This window comes from Cydia fagiglandana, chromosome 13 (genome assembly GCF_963556715.1).
Source record: "Cydia fagiglandana chromosome 13, ilCydFagi1.1, whole genome shotgun sequence".
In the NCBI taxonomy this organism is placed as follows: domain Eukaryota; kingdom Metazoa; phylum Arthropoda; class Insecta; order Lepidoptera; family Tortricidae; genus Cydia; species Cydia fagiglandana.
Window position 1 is genome coordinate 11,776,484 of NC_085944.1, and position 17,604 is coordinate 11,794,087.

At 37.6% G+C, this 17,604-nt stretch overlaps 2 protein-coding genes across 2 annotated transcripts in view; one reads left to right on the forward strand and one right to left on the reverse strand.

Annotated features, from left to right (window-relative positions):
- Positions 1 to 1,430: 1,430 nt before the first annotated feature.
- Positions 1,431 to 4,515, reverse strand: LOC134669806 (uncharacterized). The gene is made up of 2 exons (XM_063527428.1): positions 4,086 to 4,515; positions 1,431 to 2,163 (listed from the first exon to the last, which is right to left on the reverse strand). The coding sequence occupies exons 1-2, from the start codon at positions 4,470 to 4,472 to the stop codon at positions 1,816 to 1,818; spliced, it is 735 nt and encodes a 244-aa protein (XP_063383498.1). The 5' UTR covers positions 4,473 to 4,515; the 3' UTR covers positions 1,431 to 1,815.
- A 4,378-nt stretch (positions 4,516 to 8,893) lies between these two features.
- The window catches only part of LOC134670272 (uncharacterized), a 30,728-nt gene continuing 22,017 nt past the window's right edge, over positions 8,894 to 17,604 (forward strand). Inside the window, exons 1-2 of the mRNA XM_063528019.1 lie at positions 8,894 to 9,045; positions 14,539 to 14,596. Coding sequence (XP_063384089.1) covers positions 8,920 to 9,045; positions 14,539 to 14,596 — 184 coding nt within the window. The 5' untranslated portion in view covers positions 8,894 to 8,919. The remainder of the gene's footprint in view (positions 9,046 to 14,538; positions 14,597 to 17,604) is intronic.

Below are 17,604 nucleotides of genomic sequence, written 5' to 3' on the forward strand. Positions count from 1 at the left end.
CGTTCGAAAATTTTTTTGATATCCATACAAACTTTCAACTCCTTTTTCACCACCTTAGGGGATGAATTTTCAAAAACGCTGAAATTAGTTTTCTTGTATTTTAATAATATATCGTTATACGAAGTTTCAAATTCCTAGCTTAAAATAAAACTTGAACCCCATACAAACTTTCATCCCCTTTTTAACCCCCTTAGGGGTTGAATTTCTCAAAATCGCTTCTTATCTCTTGTACACTTTATAAATGTAATCTAGTGTGCAAATTTCAACTTTCTATCTTTTGTAGTTTCGGCTCCGCGTAGCAAAAATCTCCAACCAAATTTTTCACCTTTTTACGTTTTTCTTGTAAAATTACTATGAAATTGAAAAAACAAATATCAGCAATGAATTCTACGTCTTTGGTTTATACGAAAATGATACCAAACTTGCCCTAGTACCCACCAGGATCAGAGTAGATTTTTTTTAAAGATGACGGATGGCGGCCGTCTTTGTACCCCACCCTCCCCCCCACTTCAGGCTAGAAATGCTTAGAATTACTCAAATATCAGATGTGATGAAGCTCATAGCTTAATAAAAATTTTTTGGGTCATGTATGGCAGCGTTACATAACTGACTCCAGTACTGTGACGACGTCACACAACAAACAATTGATCACCTTATTAAAACTTGCCCAAGGTTCCTTTACGCAAGAACGATCCACGATACCATATGCACCAAGTACAACATAGACCCACTGAATATAAACAAACTTACGGAAGAAGAAGAAGCCCTCAACTCTTTTGTAAGGTATACTAAAAACATCATAGATAATTTAAAATTATTTAATAAATAATACAAACTTAAAGGCAATCGGCCGCCCGTACTCCTAGCGAGGACCGATTGACCCTCACCAAAAAGCATTACGTCAAAAAAAAAAACAAAATATATGTAACTTGTAACTCGTAATTTAGAAGCTTGTGTGCCGTGTGGTGCCGGCATCAGAAAAGAATAGCACCACCCCATCTCGTCCCGTGGGTGTCGTATAAGGCGACTAAGGGAAAACTGGCGACAGATATGCATATGAGCAAGGCTCGCCCGTATCCTTAGCGGGGTCCTTGCTCACAAGAGCTGTGCGCGGGCCACATCAAAAAAAATACATATACATATATGTAACTTGTTTATTATTAAATAAAAAAAAGAAATGTAAGTGGGTAAGGTAAGTAAGGTAAGGTCTTAAGGCGGTTACCACCTCAAAAATACGTACCTACGGTACTAAGGCGCTTGGTGTGACTTACGCCAGTTACCGTTGAATATTGTTGACGTCTCCAGAGATCGTAGGTATATTGGTTAAACATAAATAAATAATCGCCATAAGTTAACATAAAATGAAAATCCTATTGATTACACTAAATTAACTCAGAGCTAGATAAAACGTATTACAATTATTACGCAAAAAGTGAACAAAAAATGTATTAATTAACAAAAAAAAAATTGCTGCATACCTACCAATTTTTTTCTCTTCTAAAGCATGAACATCGAAATCAGATTAACCCAATACGTCAAGAAACCTTCTCTAGGTATCTTCAAAAACTATCAGTAGTGCCCGACCGATACCGGATATTTTGCCTAAACTGAAGGTTTCGGCCGAAAAAAAACCGAAACTTACATGTGTTTAAATCGCTGAAAAAAAGGCAAGCAAGTCAATTAAGGAACAGTAAAGACCGAACGCGACCGCTTAACTGCGCGGCCGAAAGGTTCGGCATTGTTTTAGCCGAAACCGAACCTTCGACCGAAAAATTATTTTTACGCCGAAACCGAAACCTAAGCTTCGGTCCAGCACTAATTATCAGAGCTATTTATGAGAATAGACGAATCTAGAGTGAGTTGTGACGTCCTGGCCAAAAAAATGACGTCAGAAATCAGTTTCTGCGCAATGAACTTCTGCTGCGTGTCCAATTCTCTCATCTGTAGTTTAAGACTAGAGCAATAACTAGCGCAGTCATCTTCCGCTTCGCCAGGGAAGGATGGCTGCTTGCTGTCACAGGGAGGGCTGTTTTGCTCTCTTGCATACGGTCTTTGTCGTGGCCGCGGGCGAGGCTTGGGGTTCACGTTTCTCATCTTGAGTCTATACTTTACCACTGGGTCTGGCTCTTCTTCTTCTTCTGGATATTCTACAGGAAGATCGATCTGAAAGACAATTTAGAAGATTAGTAAATCGCTATATAAATGAATACCCGAAAACGGATTTAATTAAACGTGTATGTATATATGTAGGTACACTTAGAATTTTTTTAACAGCAAGGAGATCCGATATGTATTTCTCATTATGACGGCTAATATAGGTACTTTTTAAATACTATATTTATTAGAATTATTAGAGATGCCACGAATATTCGGCAACTATTCGGTATTCGGCCTATTCGGCCACTTTACCGAATATTCGGTATTCGGCCGAATGTTGCCTACTATTCGGCCGAATACTGAATATCTATTGGACCTACCAAAAAAGAAAAATCACACAAAAAATAACCAAAAACTAGGTATGTTTAAAATGTATTCTTGGAAAGTAGTTAAATACGAAGACACGTTTTTGAGCATTTGTTGATTGCAAAATATTTTATTTTTAACATGGTTCTGATTTGACTGACTCTAACTATATTAATTAATACTGTTCAAAATAAAAATATATCTTAGCAAACGTTGTGCTTAGTTGGCGAATAGTTTTCATAATTATTGTGACTCATAATATTCGCATGTCATGCCGAATATTCGGTATTCGGCTGAGCGAGGGGCTGAATATTCGGTACCGTAAAATGGGGTGGGTTGGGTGAAATTTGACTTTCAAACCTCGATAACATTTTATTTTTACATGTGAAAACTGAATGGTGTATATAATAAGTGGTTCGGACGTTTGTATTTTAGTTTGTTTTTATTTTGGGTAGTTCCATTTCATAACTTTGACGATAAAGAGGAAAACCCACCTCACCCCGTAGTGCCTCGTATTTGGGGTGAGAGGGTTTTTCATACAAAGGTGATTTTGGAAGATTGTTGGATCGATTTTTTTTTATTATGCGTATTACTATAGCCCCATTTTAAATTGGAATACATTATTTTTGTAGCAGTAGCCTTAAAATCCCTTCTCACCCCCCTCTCAAACCTTCTCTCCCCATTCATAACCCAACTCTCCCCGCGAAACCTACTCACCCCGTTTTACGATATTCGGCCAAATTCACTATTCGGGGCATCTCTAATATTTATGTAGGTAATTATCGCGTACCCACACATAAATATTTATCACTATAGGTAACTTGATAGATCACAATATTTCCGCGTATGTTTTAGAAAAAAAGATAAATAGATAAAATAGGTAAACCTATACGAGTAAAAAGTTTTATTATTAAGTTAATTTCCATTTCTGTTCTATATAAAAGACATTAGACAAGGCGCATTTCTTAAGAGATTTTCCCATAAGTAATAGACAGATATTTATATTAATATTTATAAAGAAACATAAAAACTGAAGATACTTAACGATGTTATGTTTGGATTGTTAATTTAGTTCAAATAGTATATAAGGTGACTGCTATGGCACCACCATAATAATTGGCCACTCTTAACAAATCAGAGTCGCACCAATAAGTCTGCAGCGGATTGGATAGCCCACGCAGTGTAAGTGTTAGGATGGTGTTAGGTATTTATATGTCATAATTTCTTAGAAGTTTGACGTTTAAAATGACACTTGCACTGCGTGGGCTAAAATCGCTGCAGACTTTTTACGGTCTAACTCAAGAAACAAAGGCAATAGAAGTTTCATTATTAAGAGTGGTCAATAACTATAGCGGAATTACATAAACCGACACTGCAGAGAAAAAAATAATGAGAGAAACCATAGAAAGGGACGAAGCGAAAACAATACATCACTCTCACTCACTCCTAGATAAGGCATGAACTATTTGCAAAACGATGATAGAATTTATATCACACCTTAATCCATTGCATTAAGGTTGGAAATTAAAAATGCCGAACTGTTGCCGGATGGTTATTTCGTCGTGATTCTAATTCTAACGACTGCTACTGTCCTAAATAAAACGGATTGGAAGTGTACTTACGTATTCAATAGCCTGGTCATCTGATTCATATGAATCTTTAATATCAGAGATATCTCCTTGGAAATCCAGAAAAGTCAACTTGTCAAAGTACCACAGCGTCGGTTTATATTCATAACCCGACGACGTCGAATTAACTCTAGATTCGTTTATTTTTTTAACCTCTCTTCTGTAACCGGTCCGGAATATATCAATCTTTTTCTTCACCATGTCAAGCGTAGCGTTCGGCTCGATTTCTCGATATTTTTCCAGTAAAAGGTTATAAGATGCGTTTCTTAGATCTCTGCGCATGTATGTATTACTTTGGATGTCCCATAAGCAGGTATTTTCTCTGTATAGGTCGAGGAATTCACACCATTTTTCTTGGTTTTGCATTGAATGAAACGACATTATTAACGCTTGATGGAAGTTGGACGCTGCGCTCGACGGTCGCTTGCCGGGTGACTGGCAAACATGGCGGCCGGCGCGTTGGACGACGGGGCGCCGAGCGTGGGAAGATGGTGGGAAGGGGGGTTTGAGTGTTGCAAGTGATAAATTTAAAAATCTACCAGTTAAGGCCTCTACAAACGTTTACGATCTTTTTAGGCGCGTTGTCCGTGCCGTGCTGATATTTTAGGCCTTGTAACCATTCAAGTTACTTGGGTCGAGAAAATGATCATCTCAGGAATAGGAATAGTGGGACGGATTTAATTTAAATATGTTCCTACATCAAAAATAGTATCATGTTATTTCCGCTGCACTGTTAATGATAGTAACGGCCAGTCGGAATATATTTTGTTTTCTGTCGCCAAGGCACATTGCCAAGCAATTTCTCATTGTAAATATGCACAGTAGAAAGACAAGATGTATTTATTGTTCGCCTTGTTACAAAGGAGTAAGGCGCAAAAGTGTACTAAATAAATATTATATCTTTGAATTCTTTGCCTTCAACTGTTTTATAAAGTTCCAGTGAGTAAGGTTCGACTTTATACCTATCGTTCCTATCATATAGTGCGAAAAAAAATGTATAAATTAAACCAACCACTAGCAACTAAGCACTATGGTAAAAACACGCGCAGCTATAATATATCACGCCGCGAATATTTAACAGTTTATCAATTTTTGATTGAAGACGAATGTGGTTAAGTACTTAGTAAAAACATAAACCAAAAATTAAGAAGTTGCTAGGTACAACGCATGATTGAATAAATAGGATAGGTAAATATATATTTATACTTGGCCAAGTAAATCTTGTCAGTAGAAAAAGGCGCGAATTTCAAATTTTCTATGGGACGATAACGTTTCGCGCCTACATTTTTTAAAATTTAGGTACCGCCTTTTTCTACTGACAAGATTTGCTTGACCAACTATAGTTTGTCAAAGGACAGTCTCATATCAATCATATGGCTAATTTACACGATGGCCCAACGCCGCGCCGCGCCGGCCACTCCAAGGGACGCAGCCATGCGGTAGAATGAGATAGCAATATCACTAGAGCTTAACGCATAAATGCGTCCCTTCAAGTGGCCGGCGTTGGCCGATCGTGTAGACTGTAGAGGAGTCAATAGACAGAGATAATCATACTATCTTTGTCTTACACTCGCACTAGCACCCAAAAGAAAAGGATGAGTATAGTTTGCCTGGTTCTTACTGACTGACAAATTGGTTTGACCTACTATACATACAATTTATACTGTGTCCATATGATATCATTATCATTATGTAAGTATTGACCTTAGTAATATAAATTTTATTAATCATGTAATAAGATTAAGGCTAATAATTTAAAATCAGTGCATCATTTCGCCGTTAAACGTAAGTTTGGCGAAATTAATTTATTATTCACTTTTCTGAAATAGTATTTTATGCAACAGTTTTATAAGAGGGGTCAAAAAATGTGAGTGGCGTGGGTAACAATGTGAGCCGAAGGCGAACATTGTTAATAAATACGCCATGAGCATTTTTTGACTACTTATACAACGTTGCATACAATGCTTTTTCTATGAGTAGGCAATATTAAATAAAATACAAAAAATATAAACAAAATTTTATTTATTAAATTTTGGATAGTAGGTATTACTACATGTATATAGCTCTTGTCTGCGACAAGCACCCATAATAACAAATATTACTGCAACCTGTAACAAGAAAAAGGAGAATTAAATAATATTCAGTTTCAATGCAAAAATATAAAATGTACATAAATATAACTCGTTGTACTGTGTACCCTAAAAATGTGTATCAAAAATTTTTATAACATATACCAACCTTGCTTAAAAGATAGATCTGATCCGGTGCTTCCAATTAGTCTTTTAAAATACACCAAAGACGTTTTCAGAGAATAACGAAGTTTTGTGCTCCAATCTCCACGCCATGCACTTCTCATAAGATTTGTCGTATAGGTGCTGAGATTTAGTACTTAGGCAACAAATTTTAGGTCGCTGCTTGTGCTGCAGCGGATATTTCTTCAGGTGTAGAAACAATGTACTCCTCTTTGTCCATTTTCAACACTTTTTATGAACGCAAAACAAAAAGTAACGCAAAGTACTCAAAGAACAAGAAATTACCGGGAAAGGCGGGAATCGAGAAACAAACGAGTAATGTCTATGGTTATGTTTTTTTTAAAGCCGTTACACACTACCGCACCGCACCAGGGTGGTGCTGTAGGGTATAAAAGTATTTTTTTATTATGTTGGTAGCAATGAACTCAGTACAAATTTGTTTATTTTTTAATAAAAACCGTATGCATTCAATCGTTTGTCACGTTGGTAGCAATGTACCGGTATGTGGCACCTGCTACCCTGCACTAGCTTACCGTATCGTAATGTCTCTAAAACGACACAAGTGCTTTTTTGGGCAATAGACTATAGACTTTTAAGGAGTATTAATAATGTATGCCCTTATATGTTCTTTCGTGACTATGTAAATGACAGATAAAAGTACCCGAGTAGAAAAATATATTTAAGAGCTGCTGTAAGGCGTATCCAGACTAGTCAATGTTTCGCCAATCTGATTAAATTGCCCGATCGAATCAGGACGTGCGGATGCAAACGCCAATTTGTCACGCCGAATTCAACCGCCGATAATGACCGATATTACCGATAAAATGAGTTGCAGAGCGGACGCAACAACACCAATTTGTGACGCCAGTATTTTCGTTCTGGGGCATTTTTTTTTTCAATTTAGAAAGGGCTATTATCACCATAAATCTAAAATTGGTGAATAAATTGGAAATTGACGCCAATTTCATTTCTGATCAAATCGGTCGATTTAATCATTCCATCTGGATACCGCTTTAGTACCTACATAAAGACAAAGAAGAAATAGTAGTACTACCGTACAGAAAGGACACTTCCTACAAACCCGAAGTTTGACAGCGATTCAGGGTTGAATCATGCTATCCCTTTCTAATATATAGCACTATCCCTTTCGGCTATTTAGGTGGTCAAAATTCTGACCATTATGTAATAGGTTGTAAATTGTAAAAAACTTACTGTAGGTACCTATAGTTCGTTTCTTTTAGCATTAGAAAGAACTCCACAGAAGTAAGCGTACTTACAGTTTTTATCAGGCTCTTTAATTGTTAATAATTATCGAATTATCTAATGTAGCATGGTCACTTCAAATTATTACCGCTAAAAGTGCCGGATTTGGAACCACAAGCTTACTTCTGCGAAGTTCTTTCTAATGCTAAAAAAAACGGACTATAGTCATATGAATTTACATTTGAACACTTGGCCCAATATGACGCATGACATATGAAAATGAAAATTATTTATTTAAGATAAGTAGGTAGAGTTAGACCGTAAAAAGTCTGCAGCGATTTTGATAGCCCACGCAGTGCAAGTGTCATTTTAAACGTCAAACTTCTATGAAATTATGACGTATAAATAACACTTCCACTGCGTGGGCTATCAAATCCGCTGCAGACTTTTATTGGTGCGACTATAAGTACAATAAACTTCATCATCATCATAATTTAAGAGCATGGCTCTTGTCGGTGGAGTATGCTTAAGTAAACTATATTTACAAACTTATTCACTAATTTATTGTGTAGGGAACTTATCTTAACGTAACGAGGCCACATATAAATGAAGATAGAGATACCACTTTGTGCTTAGTCGGTTAATTGGCTTATTAACAAAATGTGCCACCGAGTGGTGAGCCACTGAATAAATAATGATGAAGTAATGAATGAAACAGCATAAATCCACGTTTTAAAAGCATGTCAGCTCGTTTCCAACCAATATCATGTTGATATTACATTACACGTGTCACACGTGGTATTTTTAAACCTTAGGCCTATTATCATTTAATATTCACCAGTTAATAAGCCGCCACCACCAGCCGATAACCGATAAGTATATCGGTGAAGGAAGACACTGCGGACCGTAGCTATGCAGGAAACGACCAACTCAATATTTTTATCAATGCAGAATGCGACCAAAGCTACTGAGTTAGGGTGTAAGTTTCTTTGACAAAAATAAAAAAGTTGGTCGCTTTCTACAGAACTACGAGTGACGAATGTATCCGCGATGTTTATATAGACGGTCAAACAAATCTTGTCAGTAGAAAAAGGCACGATACAAAAATTCTCTATGAGACGACATCCCTTCGCGCCTACATTTTTCAAATTTGCCGCCTTTTTCTACTGACAAGAGCTGCTTGACCAAGTATAAATTGATTTGAAAGGGACGACACTACAGTGTTGCCACTTTTTAACTTTTCCTCTTTTTTGCCAGGCTGTAGGTATTTCGACGTCGTTTAAAGTCATATCATAATATTTTTATTTTTGAGGGTAGTATACAATCGCACATCATTGTGATGTGTATTGCTGTGTTCCTAAGTCTTGTTTTACATGATAGTTGCAGTTTTGTGTAGGAATAAAAAAATGGAAGTGTTTGCATCTGTAAACTACGATTTATATCCAAAAATGAATAATTGTGAAACTTCCCAAGATATAATTCCATATTCAACTGAAAAGGTAAGTAGGTAGTGACCTACTGTAAGTTACGAAATCACTGTTAACCTCGTAGAAACAATTATTTTCCCATGAAACTTATTTACCTATGTACTTCATGATTATTAATTACCTATTACAGTTATTCTTCTTCTTCTTCCTGGCGTTATCCCGGCATTTTTGCCACGGCTCATGGGAGCCTGGGGTCCGCTTGACAACTAATCCCATGGTTTGACGTAGGCACTAGTTTTTACGAAAGCGACTGCCATCTGACCTTCCAACCCAGAGGGGAAACTAGGCCTTATTGGGATTAGTCCGGTTTCCTCACGATGTTTTCCTTCACCGAAAAGCGACTGGCAAATATCAAATGATATTTCGTACATAAGTTCCGAAAAACTCATTGGTACGAGCCGGGGTTTGAACCCGCGACCTCCGGATTGAAAGTCGCACGCTCTTACCGCTAGGCCACCAGCGCCAAAATCTGTATTAATGAAAGTAATAACTGTAATAGGTGGTGAACCTATTACAGTTATTACTTTCATTAATACAGATTTTTATATTTTTGTTATATGTGTGAAAATCATTAAAGTTAGGTTTGTATCAATATAAGCCAGAAATATTTTCCTTAGGTACCTATAGTCCTGAGTCAGTACTTAGGAGTACTGAGTATTATATTATAATAAGCGTAATATAATTTTGACTCATTCTATTTTATAAACGTACGAGTACATAGGTAGATGACGGCTGGACGTCTAAAATAATATTAAATAAGTGTTTTTTATTGATTTTTATTTTTAGCGACCTCTTATCTAAATATAACTTAATTTCATTAATTTGCATTTAGATAAGACCGCTAGTTATATGTAAATATTATTATAACGTATAGGTACATGGTCTCGATCGATCACAATCATAACATAGCTGTTTTTATTTATTATGTAATAACAGATTTTCATCAGTATTTCTTGACGACCGGTCTGGCTTAGTGGGTAGTGACCCTGCCTGCGAAGCCGATGGTCCTGGGTTCGAATCCCAGTAAGGGCATTTATTTGTATGATGATACAGATATTTGTTCCTGAGTCATGGGTGTTTTCTATGTATTTAAGTATTTGTCTATTATATATGTCGTTGTCTGAGTACCCACAACACAAGCCTTCTTGAGCTTACTGTAGGACTTAGTCAATCTGTATAAGAATGTCCTATAATATTTCTTAATGAATTAGTGAGATAAAAAAAATTGTATCGGCACTATTTTTTAAACATCACGTTGGTAGAAAACAAGCATACATACGTCCCGCGCCCGATGAAAAGCGGTCACCGCCTCTGAACGCCTGCCCAGAGGTGTCACATGCGCGTTGTAGTGATAAAACCTGGACGTTCCTTTTTTGAAGAACCTCATACAGCAGTGGCGGATTTCCCATAAGGCACAGTAGGCCCGGGCCTAGGGCGGCGAGATATTAGGGGCGGCAAATTGTGACAAAAAATTTGCTGATGATAACAAAAAATAACTTAAAATTAGGCCAGGCAGCGAATCCTCAAAAAATGTACCTATAGAAGGAAACGCTTGAAACACAATTTTTGACTTCGTACCTAACTTTATTTGGACTATCTAGGAGGTGAACATATCAAAAGTCCCCGGCCGTAGCCCTTGAGCCGGTGAAGAGAGGGGTTTGAAGGTCACATTTTTCAGTTTTTCGCTTATATCTCGGAAACTATGCGTTCTAACGGAATGAGCATTATACCTAATGAAAGTTGTTTAAATTTGCTACCAGCTACAATTTTTACGATATCTCGAGGGCCCTCCACACTTGTGAGCGAGTCGCGGCGCAAAGCCGCGAACGCGAATGTGGCGTCGGTTTCGCAGATTGTTAACGCCTTCGCGCCTTGTTCCCCGTTTATAGGGTTCCGTACTTCAAAAGGAAAAAAAAGCGCAATCCTTATAGGATCACTCGTGAGTCTGGCTGTCCGTCTGTCGCAGCCTATTTTCTTCGACACTGCTGGACCAATTGAAATTTGGCACACATATGTAAGTTTGTGACCCAAAGATGGACGTGTAACGTAAATAAACGAATTTTAAATGTGGAGCCCATTTGGGGGGGGGGGGGGGGGTAAATGAGAAAATTTAAAAACAAAGTTTTTCAAACTATATCGTGTTACATATCAAATCAAAGAGCTCATTGTAAGAATCTCAAATATATTTTTTTATACCTAATTTTAGGATAAATAGTTTAGCAGTTATTCAAGAAAATAGGCAAACAAAAATATTTTTCTTATGTTTCTTTTTTGAATGTTTTTGTAGGTACATAAAAAGTAATTTTATTGGTAAAACTGTCACTTAAAATGAATAAGTACTTGCTTATTTTTTTCGTAAAACCTATGTTCCGACGATCATGTCACATGGACGTATAAGTAGTTTCTGAGATATAATAAGCGAAAAACCGAAAAATGTGACCTTCAAACCAAACCCCCTACCCCCGCTCAAGGGGACTTTTGATATGTTCACCTCCTAACGAGTCCAAAAATGTTACTAAGTTAAAAATGTATCTCAAGCATTTCCATCTAATACTTTTTCGCTGCCTGATCTATATAAATGTAGTTAATATGATGGGTGCTGATGCTGAGAAAGGGGCGGCTACAAGGCTTGGGGCCTAGGGCGGCAAAGACTACAAATCCGCCACTGTCATACAGTAATGGAGTCATAATATTCCGGAAAACGGGCGTCTTTCCTGTGGACAGTATGAAAGTTAACGATTTGGATACAATTTACTTGGGCTTTCATCGTACCATCGCCCACACTGTTAACTGTACATCGGTGGACCTTATGCCTTTTGTAATAAGGACCACCCATGTACAGTTAGGAGTATTGCTGTTTGTACAGCTTAGAAATAAAGGTATTGAACATAGGTACCTATACTAACCTATAGTATTTTTTATACATTTTTTTTATCTTTGACGATCTTTTTGTGAAATTCTTAGTATTAAAATAAATTTGACCTGTATAATAATCCAATATTACTATGGAATAATATTAACTTCAATAAATTGCTCTGATAATTAGCTTAAGATAATATATTATTATGTAAAACGTTCATAAGTGCTTGTTACTAGGCCTACATGAATAAAGTATTTTTGACTTGACTTGACTTTGACTATAGTGGTCGAGAAAATAAATGTAGCTTTAAAATCCATTTCTTTCATTTTACTCATTCTAAAATATGTAGTTTTTGACTCTCGAGAAAATCTTGGCAGAAACTGTTTGCCTTAATCACGAATCTTTTTTTAAGAGCCCTTCAACGTGCATAGTATAGTGCATAGTTGAAATTTAATTTCTTTTGAGAATTGTCAGCCGTTAATTCGGTTACTTCATATTAATAGGTAATTTAGGTCGAGGAAACAAGTAATTTAAAAACGATTTGAAAACCTGACTGCTTTTTTTTAATAATAAATCTATTAAATGTTAAAACTTAAGAGCCCTTCAACGTGCACACTAGCGCCACGGCTAAATAATCGTGATTATTTAAATTTAACGAAAGATATTGAAAAAAGGGAGCCGCTACGTACTGTATTGTGTATTTAAGTACCTTTTGAATACATACATCAGACTAGTTTTTATGTTGCTGGATTCATCAATCTATGCGTCCAAAGTTAAAACGGCCGTTTTTGTTTTGAGTACGACGAAACCAGCAACACAAAAAACTAGTTATGATGTATTGAAAAGGTACTCAAATACACAATACAGTACGTAGCGGCCCCCTTTTTTCAATATCTTTCGTTAAATTTAAATAACCACGATTATTTAGCTGTGGCGCTAGTGTGCACGTTGAAGGGCTCTTAAGTTTTAAAATTTAATAGATTTATTATAAAAAAAGCAGTCAGGTTTTCAAATCGTTTTTAAATTACTTGTTTCCTCGACCTAAATTACCTATTAATATGAAGTAACCGAATTAACGGCTGACAATTCTCAAAAGAAATTAAATTTCAACTATAACAATAAGGAAAATGATTCGGACTTCCAAGAAAGAAATATGGGAAATGTAATAAATCAGAAATGTATCGAAAAAAAAATCTATTTGAGTGACACGTGGAAGGCAAATCCTTTTGCACGTGTTGTTTCTGCTTGAAAATATAATGTTTACATTGCCAGGCGAATGTAGCCAGATAAACATTCAATAAATCAATAATAGGTACAGAGCAATACAAAAGGATCACTGATCAGTATGGCAAAAATGTGTCTGTACACGTACCTACATTCTACTCTTGATTTTGTATCCACGGAAGAAAGAATGAGCGCGCCGCGCTTTGTATCCCAGACACTAAAATAATAACATTGTCCAATCTACTACCCAATCTATCTCAGGGTAGTATCCCAGGTAGAGTCAGACCAAGAAAAGTCTGCAGCGGATTTGATAGCCCACGCAGTGCAAGTGTTATTTTAAACGTCAAACTTCTATGAAATTATGACAGACAGACTTTTATTGGCCCGACTCTACCTATACAGCTACTCGTACCACGACTTTGACACTGACATATTCGCTATTAGCTATAGCGTTAAAAATTAAAAATGGGATGGGACACTAGTGTGCATAAAGCCCCATACCCAAAGGTACTACATTCGTTGCTATCATTTGTTTGTCTTCCCCATACATTAGAACATAACTTGACCGAATCATTAATAGTACATCAAACGAAAACCAAAAATTGCCAATCGGGGGAGATATTTCTTGTACAAGCGTATTTTGGCATAGTTATTAGACAACATATGTACTAAAAGTACCGGAGGGTGGGGGTGAAGCTAACGGGTAGGGTTCCTTTTTATTGTCTTTCGTAAATAACTCGTAAACGGCGGCCCGTAGCAAAAAATGTTATGTTTATGTAGATACTGTATGTAAAAGAACATTTTTTGCTACGGGCCCGTTTTCCCCGTTCTTCCTTCGTTTGGTGGCCTATAAGTTTGTTACGCGTGGTGGAGCCTTGTCTACAGTAGCCACTTCACAAAAAGAGAGTCCCGCGACACAGAAAATAATATGAAAAGGCCACGCTGACTTCGCTAGTTAAGGGCTTGTGCACAAATCACGCGAGGTTCGATAGGGGGAGGAAGGTAACGGAAAAATCACGATAGATCACGTTGGGGGAGGGGGGTATAAGGAAACCTCACGTGTATTTTTCTACAGTGACCGAAACTAAGGAAAATAACCTACCACATGAGTAGATACTTTTTCTCGATTTCGGTAAACATAAATCTTCACTCTGCGCTTCAAAATGGCGAGTCTATTTAACGAAAATAGAAAAATAAACAAGATTTTCTTTCTATAATACTATTTATCTTAAAATTAGGTCGAATGAAAAAAATTCATAAAAATACACGTGAGGTTGTGTGGGGGGAGGGGGGTAGCCAAAAACCTCACCAAATATCACCAAGGGGGAGGGGGGTCAAAAAGTAGCCGAAAACACCTCACGTGATTTGTGCACAACCCCTAAATTGTGAATGAATTTTGCAAAAAGGACGTTTTGTTTCAGGATCCCTTTAGTTCCGCACGAGTGAGACTTCTGAAAAGACGCAAACCTCACGATACAGGTAAAAAAAATTCGTCAAGTGTTAAAGCCGGAATTGCGTAGCGAGGGTGGGTTCCTTTACCACAGAATAAATATAGTACTACTGTACAGAAAGGACAATTCCGACAAACCCGAAGTTTGACAGCGGTTCAGGGTCAAATCATGCTATCCCTTTCTAATGTATGACACTATCCCTTTCAGCTATTTAGGGTTGTCAAACATCAAGTGGTTATCTTATCTGTGGTCGTGCACGCAAAAGGAAGTCATGTGGTACCAACCCTATTAATAATTGCTCGGAGCAATGCTGAGCCGAATGGAGCCGAGTTCGACCAAAGTGAGGAGTGTCTCCCCACTGCCTTTACCTTTTCCGAAAATATTCCCAACAAGTAAATGTACCGGGGATTTATCCAGTAACGTCCCAGAAGAACTTGCACTGAGCTAGTTTTGATAAGATTCAAATAATAATATATCCTATGAGCGTAGTTGTAGGTGTTACCAACTAACGATGCTTGCTACGGAGGCATTACCTAGGTACAGTCGCCATGACATATATCGGAGCGGCCAAGGTGATCACAATATCTGAACACGCACTCTAACGCCTTGACAATAGAGGCGTGTTCAGATATTTGTGAGCGCCTTGGCCGCTTCGATATATCTGATGGCGACAGTACACGTAGAATCCGTTGGCACCCGTCAGGTACGGGGCCCTAAAAAACAAAATGCCGTTCTGTAACAAAATAAATTGCTTTTTATTGGAAACTAAAGTCAAGGTCCCCGATTTATTATTTATGAATTTACACCAAAAGAAAAGCGTGAAAGGAAACCAAGTTAACACACAGACAAATAAAAAACGACTTTATAAATTTATTACTGAGTTTTAAACTTTGTAAGGGAAACTTTACATAAAAACGATACTAAATAGGTAGGTATATATTATATATTACTTGTAGGTATAGGTTACTAGATTAGATACATGTGTTACATTATGTTGTATTTGTTTCGAAACATTTGTATAAATAATTCAAGGCCTTGAAGGTTTTAGCATTGATGCCACACGTATTATGGCAAGTAGATTTTACCAATTTAATGGTGACGTTACCATGGTGACATTTATAAATTATAAGTTAATCACCACACCTTATATTACAAAGTGCCCAGCCACGTCTGTGTGTTTGTATGTTCGCGATGAACTCAAAAACTACTGAACGGATTTTCATGTACTTTTCACATATCCATAGTAATTCTTGAGGTAGGTTTGGTTGTATAATTTGTTAAGTTTTTGTGTAACCCGTGCGAAGCCGGGGCGGGTCACTAGTGACTAATAATTATAAATTCAATAGACTCGATAAACTATCTAAACAGTGAAATCGTGCTAAGTGAACTATGATTTAGACGCACCAGCATCAGCTGCCTGTCTAAAACGAAATAATAATCGGGATTTGTAGGCCCGTGAATTCCAAAATGGAGAAACAAATAATAATAATAATAAGCCCGCAGGGCAGCTTGTGGCGAGCTGTTGGGAAGTAACGACCCCACGGACCCGAGTGCTCCCGAGAGTCGGTCAGGGTCTCCGTCTCCGGCGTGTCTTCGTCGGTCGGAGTGGACCCCAAGGGGACCCGCAGGACTCTCAGCTCTGGCTTGCCTTCATTGGCCGTCCAGAGAGGAGTCGTTAGAGCTATATGCTCCAGGGGTGGAAGTGAAAGATGCATAAGACGCGAGTTGGCACAGTGGCTGTTAACAGCCACTGGGTAGAAAGCGGCGCACACCTCTCGACACCCCTGAGCCGCTCACACCGATGTTGCTCCTGGTCGTCTTCGCGACGGCAGTTTCAGGGGCCCATCTAGTTAGCGGCAAGTCACCGCCTGCCTCGATAACTTGTGTAAACATTGTTATGGCAGGTGTCCGTACGTCTTTGTAATAACCCAGTTTCATAGTCCACCCAAACTTCAATCCATAGACCGGTATACTGTTCTCTTTTTCTACAATAGTCCCAATGCCTGCTGAGACCGGTTCATGGGTGTCTATTGTTGCACCTGTGAACGGGTTCCAGCAGGCGTTCTACATGACATAAAAACTCTCCAAAGGGCCTCTACGTGTTGGATCTGTGTCCCCACGCAAGCCTATAAAAAAAAAACCGGGATTTACAGGCCCGTGATTCCAAAAAAGGAGATACAAATAATAATAATAATTAGGTAAGTACTAAACTTAATTAAAATCTCCAAAGTGTCTTTCGACTTTGGTTAATTAACCCAGATATCCGTTTTTGTGCTATGAATGGAATGGATTGTTTTTTACCCGACTGCGTCAAAATGGCCCAAAATTAAATTTTCGACATAGTTACGTAATGTGCTTATTACAGCACCTGTGGCCTATTTTATAAAGCTACAAGTTACAATTTACAAGCGGAAGTCTCGTTCTATCTAACACATAGGGTGTCGTAATGGAGCACCTGTGTATATATTGTAAAGGGAAATACAAGTATCACAGTACACACCTATTCTAAGGTGCTGCAGGGGACAAACAATTTTTGAGCCCGATCCGGATTTCGAAATAGACATCTATTAGATATCTTTTAGACTACACCACGATATGATAACGATATGTTTAAGATCTAACCTCTCAAATTTGACATTTGCGCGATTCTGAAGATAGTCTTGAACGATTTCCACAGGATATGACTTAGATATCCAATTCACATCTAATAGATATCTTACTCTATCTAACGTAAAAGTGACATTGGTTGCCCGAATGGCACTGCAAAAGAGAACTAGTTGATATCTAAACTATAACGTATCTAGAATGGATCTAGTACGTGTTGTCTCTTGTGAATAGTTTGTTACCTACCGGCACAGCAAGATCTACCAAAACTACATACCTGTACTTATCTACATTTGTCGCCGCACGCACCTTAAAGTACCTATTTAGTTTTACTATTGAATTTGGATATACATAATATGTAGTTGTACATTATATAGATATGTATTTTAATACTTGTTTTTCCCTTTTCAGTAAAATTTTCAAGCAGTCGAA